At 43.9% G+C, this 11,807-nt stretch overlaps 1 protein-coding gene across 2 annotated transcripts in view; it reads left to right on the top strand.

The window, feature by feature from the left end:
• Positions 1–2,592: 2,592 nt before the first annotated feature.
• Positions 2,593–11,807, top strand: part of LOC135901986 (dynamin-binding protein-like) — a 52,244-nt gene continuing 43,029 nt past the window's right edge. Inside the window, exons 1-2 of one of the 2 annotated variants that reach the window (XM_065431879.2) lie at positions 2,593–3,238; positions 8,132–8,309. In XM_065431879.2, the coding sequence (XP_065287951.1) occupies positions 3,149–3,238; positions 8,132–8,309 (268 nt within the window). In that variant the 5' untranslated portion in view covers positions 2,593–3,148. The remainder of the gene's footprint in view (positions 3,239–8,131; positions 8,310–11,807) is intronic. The other variant, XM_065431880.2, reaches the window with a different exon arrangement.

Genomic DNA, 11,807 nt, shown 5'->3' with positions numbered 1-11,807 from the left:
ACAACAATAATCGTCATCTGCCTTGCTTGCGTTTCCTCTCCTGAAAACTCGGCGCTCGCTACTTTCCTGTCGAGAATAATGCGTCACACTGATAAGGCGCATGCCGTTCGTGACTGCAAAGTACCGGGCTCGCAGCAAAAGAAAGGAAACGCGGGCAAAACAGATGACGATTATCGTTGTGGGGCAAGATAAGCCCCAAAGGGTGTAAATTTTTCGAAAAGTGAACACTCTTAGAAAAATTTACACCCTTTGGGGCTTATCTTGTCCTACAACAATAATCGTCATCCGTCTTGCCCGCGTTTCCTTTCTCTAACGCGGCGAGCTCGGTACTTCCCAGTCACGAACGGCATGCGCGTTATCAATGTGACGCAGCATTATTGTTGTGGGACAAATTTACACCCCAAAGGGTGCAACAGTTTTAAGAGTGAACAATAATCGTCATCTGCCTTGCTTGCGTTTCCTTTCCTAAAAACTCGGCGCTCGCTACTTTCCTGTCGAGAATGCTGCGTCACACTGATAACGCGCATGCCGTTCGTGACTGGGAAGTACCGGGCTCGCCGCGTTAGAGAAAGGAAACGCGGGGAAGACGGATGACGATTATTGTTGTGGGTCAAGATAAGCCCAAAGGGTGTATATTTTAGAGCGCAGCTCTTTGGCGTCCGTTCCTGGGTTTCGCGTCGTCGTCGGCGTTGTCGGCCTCGTAACCAGCTCGCCGATGAATCTGCTCCGCCGCCGCGCATGCGCGCTGTCGGCTCTCCGGGTGAGGGAGGATGATGGAAGGGAGGAGGAGAGACTGTGGAGGAGGGCTGGCTACACAAATGGCTCTTTGGCGTCCGTTCCTGGGTTTCGCGTCGTCGTCGGCGTTGTCGTCGGCCTCGTAACCAGCTCCGCCCCCCTTTCATCCCCCCAGCGCTAGCAGCGACCGACTGATACCGCTTTCGTGAGTCCGCTACCGCACTCACGAAAGACGTCGTGCACTTCCTGCAACTCGCATTAACCGTCCATCGATCCACACCGATGTTACTAGTGGGGGACTTTAATGTTGACTTAAAGACAAACAGCAATTTCCTAACACTTATGCGGGAGAACATCCCGTTCCTCTCGCTCGTAACGCGTCCCACGGCTGTGACAACCTCGCGAGGCACTTGTATAGATCTCGTCTTTGAGAATCAAGGATTCACTCTTAAAACGGTTGCACCCTTTGGGGTGCATATTTGTCCCACAACAATAATCGTCATCTGCCTTGCTTGCGTTTCCTTTCCTGAAAACTCGGCGCTCGCTACTTTCCTGTCGAGAATGCTGCGTCACACTGATAAGGCACATGCCGTTCGTGACTGGAAAGTACCGTGCTCGCAGCGTTAAAGAAAGGAAACGCGGGCAGCACGGATGACGATTATTGTTGTGGGACAAGATAAGCCCCAAAGGGTGTAAATTTTTCTAAGAGTGTACCAAGTCGAACATATATCAGTCTATTTCTCCGACCACAAAGCTTCCTTCATGACTGTCAAGAACTGTTAGGGGAGTCTTTGTTGAAGGAATACGTGTTAAAAATAAAAAAAAATTCTGTGATAGCGCATACATGTGTTGCTCGATTTCTTTGCCTCAATCTATCGAAAAGGTGAAACAGCTTATTTGCTGCGCTCAAATTTCGCATTAGGAAGTAACGTAATCGTCGGTAATTTTTTCCAAGAGTGAAGAGTGTAGAAAAATTTACACCCTTTGGCGCGTATCTTGTCGTCAACAATAATCGTCATCTGTCTTGCCCGCGTTTCCTTTCTTTAACGCTGCGAGCCCGGTACTTCCCAGTCACGAATGGCATGCGCCTTATCAGTGTGACGCATCATTCTCGACAGGAAAGTAGCGAGCGCCGAGTTTTCAGGAGAGGAAACGCCTGCAAGGCAGATGACGATTATTGTTGTGGGACAAATATACACCCCAAAGGGTGCAACCGTTTTAAGAGTGTTAGAAAAATTTACACCCTTTGGAGTTTATCTTGTCCCACAACAATAATCGTCATCTGTCTTTCCCGCGTTTCCTTCCTTTAACGCTGCGAGCCCGGTACTTTCCGGTCACGACCGGCATGCGCGTTATCAGCGTGACGCATCATTCTCGACAGGAAACTAGCGAGCGCCGAGTTTTCAGGAAAGGAAAAGCAAGCAAGCCAGATGACGATTATCGTTGTGGGACATATATACACCCCAAAGAGTGCAACCGTTTTAAGAGTGTACACTCTTAGAAAAATTTACACCCTTTGGGGCTTATCTTGTCCCACAACAATAATCGTCATCTGCTCGCCCGCGTTTCCTTTCTTTGACGCTGCGAGCCCGGTACTTCCCAGTCACGAACGGCATGCGCGTTATCAGTGTGACGCAGCATTCTCGGCAGGAAAGTAGCGAGCGCCAAGTTTTCAGGAAAGGAAACGCGAGGAAGGCAGATGACGATTATCGTTGTGAGACAAATTTACACCCCAAAGGGTGCAACCGTTTTAAGAGTGTATTTAGAAACTATGCAAATGGATGCAATGGCGCGTTGGGGCGCCCGGTGCGCACCGATGCGATTTGCCTAGAGTGTATACTCTCTAATTTGCCAAATTGCCAGAAACTGCCAGAAACTCTCTGCCGTCTTCGATGCAAAGCTATCGCCAGGGTGCGCCACAGTCGCCGTTTGTTTTGAATTTTTACGATGGAATTATTATTGTTATTATTGCACGGGGCGATGCGTTTTATCGATGGCGCGCTTATGCTGTAGTAGCGATCACGATGTACCGAAGCGTTGTACGCTTCTAAAGAGGCCGCGGATGGGAATCTTCTCTCCAGCCCCGTCCGAGAAACGCGATCCGTCGCTTTCGACCGCGTTTCGAGGCGGCCGTGCTACGTGCCTCGTACGCCTCGCATATCCCAGCTTCGTCGACGCCGCCGCTGGTTTCTGAACTCGGCCGACAACTGCAACCCCTGCCGTTCGCGGCTGCTGTCTCCTTACCGCGCGGGCTTTTGTTGCTTCGTGCATCGCCCGCCGATTGTTGGACATTGGACAGCTGTCAAGCGCGATAAAGTGTGTGTGTGTGTGTTGCCGGTGAGAATTTCCATTTCGTCCGGAATGCGGCGCCCGCAGTGACGACTTCGGTGTATCCGAGAGTGATACGTACGCGATGGAGCCTGGCTCTCTTGTGAAGGCTCTGTACGACTTCAGTTCGGGTCTCGAAGGAGAACTTCCCATAAAGAACGGAGACTTGATTCAGGTGAGAGTAATTTAACGCGTCTTAACCGCCGTGTGCGATTGCATGCCTTTCTCCTGGTCTTTTTTTGTTGAGCTCTTTTTGGACATCGAAACCTCTGCACAACTAAAATGGTAACCACGGTCTCGGAGCCAGTTTCGGCTTGCGTGCCGTGGTTGTCTAATTTGTTTCATTGTGTTTATTTTTTGCTCATGGCAACAACAACGCTCAGCAACAACAACAAGTCGAGGTCGATGGCTTTTCGTACATCGCGAACAGCTAACAGAAATTGGTGCTCAGGGTTTGAAATCCTAACAGTTTCGCGTACCATTTCAAAGTGTTGACGCTCGTGCCCCCCTTTGAATTTGGGTTGTCTGAATTAAGGCGTTGTTTCAGCACACTTTTCTGCTTAACTGCTAACGCAACGCAAGGGCTTAAATGGCGTTGGATGGCGTTGGTTTGTGGTTTCGCACGCGCGCGCGTATTTTCACGGTTTCGCATGCTTTTTTTCTTTTGTACTTGTGTGGGTGTTGTGCTCGCGTGCGTACTACGTGGTTTCATGTTTCGCTCGTTGTTTCGTTGACCGTTCGCTTTCTTGAAATCTTCCGTGCACCTTGTAGGCAAAGCGTTCCATGAAACAGCATTTCTTTTCCGGGTTCGTGCGCCGTTTTTCCTTTCCACATAAAAACGCGCTTTTAGGAGCCGTGAACCGTAACGAACGCATTTTGTCGGTGCAGGCAGCAACGCCTCCTCTAATAGCTGCGTTTGTCGGACATGGCGCCTTCTTGGCTTTATAACGGGCTAGCCCTGCAGCTGACAAAAAAGTCGTCATCTTGCATTAGCGCATTGTGGTGTCGTCTCCCGTCTGTCCTTGTTCGCTGGCGCTAAATATGCTTTCCAAGTCAGTTTACCAACACGCCCAACAAATGGCAATGCTGATCTTGCATTTACACGGTGATTTACGACGTGCTCATTTGCAGTTATGACTACTCTTGCAGGAACAATTGAGCTGCCACGGGAATTTAGCTCAAAGGCCAAGGTCGCAGAGCGAACGCTCTTCTTGTAATGTGCTTTCTGTGCCTAATTATCTACCTGTATGCGTCAGTGACCTGCAGAACGTCATGCTTTTCATGGCAGTGCAACAGTCTATAGGAAGTGCACTATATATGCACCGTTATGAAGTGAACGGTATGCAGCATGCAAAGGGTGCTGCAAGCTCTGTGCCATCGAATCCTGCTATACATTAATTTGTACTTAGCGGGATCTGCAAAAAACTGGACATTTTATTTATTCTACAGGAATGAACAAGGTCTGTTGTGAGACTGTATAATCTAATTGAAGCACTCTGAGATATGAATACCTCACACTTCAAAACAGGAAACAAACACATGCACAATTTTTCAGTACTGAAACTGTTGTAAGGGAAAGACGCAATGACACAATTTTGTTTGCTCATTTCTCAACTTCTGTCTCCCACAATCATCTTCTTTCTGTTTGTGTGCACACATATATGCTATTAAGTTATATTATTGTATATGTTGAGAAGCACCTGGAACAAATATAGCTTGTGGAGAGTCTTGCAGAGAATTTACATTTACGAAATATTTATGCACATAAGAAGTGCTTGACAAAATTATGGTGGTGAAGAAACTCGGAGTAAAAGCTAACAGCATTAACAAATTCATTAGCTTTTACCCTCGCAGCAAAAAAAGTGCTAATAAAAAAATTGTCAAGAAGCATAGGCAATATCGTATGCACTGGCATTATAATTGACTGATGCTTGAACACATTTTGCTTGTTACGTTCATGGAACAAAGTTCTAAGGAAAAAGAAAACTGTTTTACATTTCATCTGCTTCCAAAAGTCTTTCCCAGGTAAAAACCTTCACCAGTAGTAACTCTATTAGCATCCAGTTACCATTTGAAACCTGTTAAGATTATCGGTTTGAAATCCATTGACATTATCTACAAGCATTGGAAAACTGACTGTAATCCTTTGCAATTTTTTAGTAGTAACATATGCAAGCTTCAATTGCACATGTCAGCACCTTATAACAGTGAGAAGTGGTGAGATCGGCGATAGTATCCTGAAGTGCAAAAAAATATCTCCAAATTGAATACCGTATTCAACACTATTCACTTCAGTGGTGCATGGGCCCTGCCTTAGTTATGCGCAAGGCCCTTTTGTGCATCACCACAAATAGCCAGGCCACACACCCTCAGGTAGTATTTGCAATCATCACTACTGCTTTTTTATTCGTAACAATTGCTTGCACATGCTCATAAGTTTCCTTCCTGTTTTTTATCTTTATTTTCTGGCACATGCGCGGGTTCCAGTAATATGAGGAAAAAATGGAAAGTGCATCACAATTGAAACATCTTTAGTCCACATCTATTCTCACGTGGACTTTTCGTAAACAGGACTGTGCGGGTAACCCTGGCTGGGTGTGTGTCCTCCCAATGCAAACAGCGTAGCAAATGGTACTCACACCAAAGAGTGCTTTGTGCACTTGCGCATACTGTCGCTGATTTCACTGTTTCTTGCTGTTGTATAAGGCACAGACTTATATAATGGCCGTGCCATCAACACTTGCACAATATTCAAAATTCAAGGTTGTACAAGCTGGAAATTGAACAATACTACTATATCAGTTAGTCTGATTGGTTAATATAGCTTGGGTTGTTCTACAGTCGAACCTGGTTATAATGAACAGGGTTGTGCTCTAAATGTATTTCCGTATGTCAGGACCATACAAAGCCAGCAGACAATGAAGCCAAAGAAAGCACCGGGGGAATGTTGTTGAAATTGAAATCAAGCCCTAGAAGTAGATCTAGTAAGCATAAATACCGAAGTTAGTGGATGGTTTGATAGCCGTCACCATAGCACAATTGGTAGTACAACGCACACGTAATGCAGAGGTTGTGGGTGCGGCGCCCATCGGCGACACGTTATCTTTTCGTCCACTTTCATTTCCCTTTCTTTATTATTTTCTGCGTTTCGACTTCAGCTACAGCCAATTTTCCTGATGTGTTCCTTGGCTTCATTGTCTGTTGGCTTTATATGGTCATGATTAACAAAATCGAGCCCCTCAGTTCCTCTTCTTCTCTCCTCTATACGTAAGGTAATTAGAGATCCCCAAGCTCTCCAAAAACAAACCTAAACTTTCGTGATACCTTCACTATGTACAAATGTGTGGTCTCTATAGTGAAGAAACCAAGGAATAAATTGACTGAAAACAAAACTATGCATACATAGTTGTCAATAATTTTTGCCTTTGCCTTAAAATGTTCCTCAGTGTCACTGAAAATAGCAATGTCAATGTGCAAGATGTATGTAGACCTGCCCTAGTCCATTTCCCTCAACATCGGCACAGCATACCTGCTGCAAAAGTGCACCCCGAAGCACCGGGCAAGGTGGCTTCCTTATCTGGCCATGCTCACTCAGAGTTTGGCATATTAAATGTCCAGTTCATTACGAAGGAATTATTTTACATGAGTATCAGTCAGTAGGTTTTGTGTGTTAGGTACACAAAAATAATTCACTTTGTCCTGGTTTGTTATATTCGAGTTTGACTAAACTAAGGCAGAATGCCTTTATTCACATAAGCGCTTCTTTGTTTTGGAGCACCACTGCACAAAATGGGAAAAAGTCTCAGGTTCAATCAAAGCTGATTCCGCCACCTTTTTTTTTTTTTAATGTGATTTAGGGGCGGGAAGGCAGTGGTGGAAATTAGATGGCAAAGAGGTGTAACTGATATTATAGTTCAATTTAAGAGGAAGAAATGGCAGTTGAGAAAGTCGCATAGTGCGTAGAGCATAAAGTAATGAAAAGGGTGGTGGGAAAGTTTTGGAAATGCTCTAGAGGACAGCTGGGGATTAGGTGGTACGATGACAATAAGGAATTAGACAGAGGTAATTGGAGTCTGTTGGAAAAGGCCTTTGCTCTGCAGTGGACACGAGTTATGCTGGTGGGGGTTGATTATTTTTTTGTTGTGGGATGGGACAATATAGAGGTTTAGCTTGTCCACAAGCCTCTTTCCATTAATTAACTATTGTATTTATTTATTTATTTATTCATTTATTCAAATACTTTCAGGGCCCATAGGGCGTTACAGAAGGGAGCGGGAATAATAAATTGAAAATAAAAAACACGAAGCAAATGTTAGGTAACATATTCAAGTGCATTTTTAAGGTCACTGGGATGTGCAATAGATACAATGGAGGTGAGCAAGTGGTTCAAATCATTACAAGTTTGAGGGATGAAAGAATGAAAGTATTGTTTAGTGTGACAACGAGGAACAAGCACATTACACGATGGTCAATAGGAGGTGATATGAAGGAAGGGTGGGAAAGTAATTCCTCCTTAAGACGAGGGTTATGGTAATAAATCTTATGAAATAAGGTGTTACCGAAATTGTGGATGGCAGTAGCAAGAATAGTGGCAAAATTTCGTGACCCTTTGTCCAGCTACAGTGCGTTTTAAATTCAAACTGTTGTGTTGCATAAGTAGCGATTATATTGCTACGAATGCTTTCCACCAGCAATTGAGTAGAATATGGTAAGTTACTACAGTATTAACTCTGTGTGCTCTCTCGTTAAACTCTGCATCACAAGAAAGCGCTACCAGCGTTGTTGCTGCCATGCACATCTGCGGTAACCAGATGTTCCGTAAATGCTAATACCTTTACAGACAAGCCAGAACTCTAATGTGGCAGTCACTACTAGTAGGGGGCTACTATTATAACCTACAACAGTGATTTCAGGATTGTAACTATGAACAATGAAGCTGTAGAACACATGAGCATGAATGTCGGAACATTGTGCCTGACAGCTGTCATCGCGGCTGCATGATATAATAATGAGTCTGACCTTCTAGGCAGCCACCTTTCTTCAACACCGCTTGCCGGTCTTTGTGCAGGTCGTGGCAGCTGTCGACAAGCACTGGACTCTGGGTAATCTCCGCGGCCAGCAAGGAAAATTTCCGTCCGCATTTGTGGTCGAAGTCAAGGTGCCACAGTTGTCTCCTGGCCAGGAACTGTTTGCTGCCATTGCAGATTTTTTGTCCGATGTGCCAGGAGACCTGACCTTTCGATGTGGTGAGTGTACAGAAGAAGGAAAAAAAATATTGGACAAGACGACACTAACAGGCGGCCTTGAAATTTGTAGCTCAAGACATCGAGACATGGAAAAATTTATTTGCAAATAGTTTTATTTCTTGCATGGAGCAGTGGTCTAGTCATGGTACCTTTGGCTTACGGCACTTGTGCCATTTTCAGTGTACTCACGCAGTGCCGCACGTTCGTTTGGATGCCACGCGTGTTTTGGCACACATTCAACTGGGGCGAACACGACACAAGTGCATGCCACCATGGCGATTGGTGGTGGAGTGCGATTCAATCCCATCGAGCAGCGTGTCACAGCAGACGATGAAGAGTGGGCAGTTCCGTTCAGGCATCATATTGTAACATGTGGGGACGATGGAAGCCATGTCTCTGTGTGTCTCGCACAAAACTACTTTTTCCACTAGAATCCAGTAGCTCATCGGTCACCAAGATCACGCAGTTGATCATCGCTGCTAATCGAGAGCCCTGACAAAAGCAGCCGTCGAAGTGAACAATTTCATCACTGGTGTAGCGGCGTCATATGACGAGTTATGAAGCAGAAGCATAGGTTTCTGCCTTTGCTGCTGTAACTTTCCTTTCCATTGTTCTTTTTTTCAATCTTGAAAACACTTCAGGCTTAGTCGGAGTACATGCAAGGTGCTGACAGTGCAGTTCCCCAAGAATAAGTTGTCACTTCATATTTAAAGCATTTGTCGTCAGCAAAATGCTTGACCTTGTTCACGTTGCTGCGAATCATGGCGAGTGCAAGTGATAAGTGGCCTATGTAATACAGTGTCGTCTCCTAAACTTCAAATTCGGCATGTATCTTGCAGAGGGCGCTATAGTCGCAAACTTCCGTTCGGTGGCTCGCACGTTCGTTTGGCGCGTAGCGAGATGTGAAACTTGGGTGGTGTTTTGCGTAATTTCTGCTGCACTGCCACGGTGCCAGGGTGGCTCAGCCAAAGGTACCATTAGGAGTCTGCTCAATGCTCTTCAGGATTTGTGATGGTGCCTCCAACATCTCTGATGCCACTATTCTTAGGAAAGGTTCTTCTTTTCCCAATGGTTAAAAGTCAGGCTCAGATAGTACGCTTTGTGTTTAGTATACATTTGTGATGAGGCACGTTGTAGTGGAGGACTCTGGATTGATTTTGACCATTTAGAGTTCTATAACATTCACCTAAATTTAAGTATGGAAGTGCTTTGGATATCACCTCCACCGAAATGTGGCCACCACTCCCGGGAACAAACCCGCATCCTCTAGCTCAGCAGTGCAACATAGTGATTGAGATACTGCGAGGGGTAAAGAATAATGATAAAGGCAGTAATAAAAGCAAAAATGTGGGCAATCATGCCTGATATTGATCATACCAGAATCATTACATCGAAGTGCCTATGGGCTCGAAGCTACTCGGTAATAGCCATCTTGTAAATTTGCTTTCACTGACCCTTGCCCTGTTCAAATTGAATTACGGAAAAGAAAAAAGTTTGCCATACTTTCTTCATTTTTTTTTCTTGCTAAAGCCGCAAATGCTGAAGCTTATTTATAAATACTTCATTATTTTCATATCTGTCAAGTGTGATCCTTTAATTTGTGAGACACATGTTTAAGAGCTTCTACAACTTAAAATTTAGGTTTGTCAGTAATTATTTAAAACTTTAGAACTAAATTATGGTGAGACCTGCACAGTTCTTGTGCTTTGATGAGTATATACAGATTGCTTTCCTTTTTTCATGTGTTATGTAGTGTATCACTTCATTGTTGTTATCTCTGTTACAATGATTTCTTTATCATGAAAAATCAGCATTTCCTGTTGGGCTGTCGATAACACTGTAATTCATTTGTTTAATATAATCTCTCACTGCATGCAACAATGCAAGGATATCTGAATGTTCTTACAATGGATTGTATACAATGGATACAATGATATGCCTTTACAAGCAGAGGTCTATGTCTGGTGCCTTTAATATATTCCTTTTCTTTTTTTCCTGAGATGATGACCAAATGGGATGGTTTGCTGAATGTATCAAATGTTCATGTCATGCTACCTGTCTGCAAAATTGATGTCAGCATTTTTTTCTTTGTTTATCTTGCTTGAACCTTTAGAGCGTCTGAAACACGGTAGTATAATATGATTAGGGATTGCATTACATTTGAAAGTTAGCAGGAACAGGCTGACCACATTTGAGAACTAGATTCTCCTTTGCAGGTTGTTGTGGTGTGAAAAGCCCAAGATAGTGATTGTCAAAAGAATAGTGCTTGAGCAGTGTTGGCAGAACCCTTAGTGCAACAGGATACTGCAAAGGATAAACCATTATTAGTGTAGCTGCTCGTCCTCTGCATTAGCTGCGATGACAAACACTTGCTGCTCTATTGGCTTCTCGATTTCAGTGATGTCATTCACAGTTTATGACAACTCTCTGTGAATTTGTCATTTACCCATCTGTGTAAAAACGGGAGTTCTACATTGGGAAGGCGTGCACTTGATATCGGAATGTCCGCAACGGCTATCCAATCTTGTACGCTTTTATGTCTCACCATCCATGATATCAGAAAGGTGTCTGCAGTGTTCGCACATTGGGCAAGAATTCTTGTAGGTCATTGCCCCAGGCTCTTGTTTTTGCATCCTGCAGTGAAGCAGCAGAAACAATGTATGCTTGTGTTCATAAGCTTAGAAAAAAAATCGAGCAAAAAAAAATCAGCATCTCTCCTGGCATAGTGGCACAATGTAGAAATATTTTAACGCATTACATTTGTTAAACACATGTGCGTTGACTGTACATATTTTCAGTTCAGTTCTTTTTATTTTCCTTTACATGAAAGAAAGGAGAATTCACTAAAAGCTGCTACATTTAGTAGCTTGACAAGGTAATTGACAAGGTAATTGCTCCCACAACACACGACGAACCATTAACAGACAGTTGGGTATATACAACTATAATAAGGAATTAAGGTACAATGGTGAAGATGAAGAGTTGTAATAGGAAGAAAAGAAATTCAGTGGAAATTTAGTGATTAATTGGAGCCGAGTGAAACTGCCAGTGATCGTAAGACAAACACACACACACACACAGTTTTTCCATGTCGCTCCTAATGCATTAAAAGTAAACAGTGCGACTGTAACAGACAAATAACATTCACAGCTTTCTCAGCCTTTAAACAAAATGAAGAAAGGCAAATGCATGTGCAATAGACATTACATTACGCATATGTGGCATGGGGTTGCTTGTAAACAAAACAAGAAATACAAAGGCAAATGCAAGCACAATACACATTGCATTACACATATGTGGCATTGGGTGTGCTTGTGAACAAAAAACAAAGCACACAAATGCAAGCACATAGACATTACATTACACATATGTGGCATGGGGGTGCTTGTAAACAAAACAAGAAATACAAAGGCAAATGCAAGCACAATACACATTGCATTACACATATGTGGCATGGGGGCACTCGTAAAGTAAAATAAAATAAAGGGAAATGCAAGC

This window comes from Dermacentor albipictus, chromosome 9 (assembly GCF_038994185.2).
Source record: "Dermacentor albipictus isolate Rhodes 1998 colony chromosome 9, USDA_Dalb.pri_finalv2, whole genome shotgun sequence".
NCBI lineage: Eukaryota > Metazoa > Arthropoda > Arachnida > Ixodida > Ixodidae > Dermacentor > Dermacentor albipictus.
This window is presented reverse-complemented; position numbering and strand designations above follow the sequence as displayed.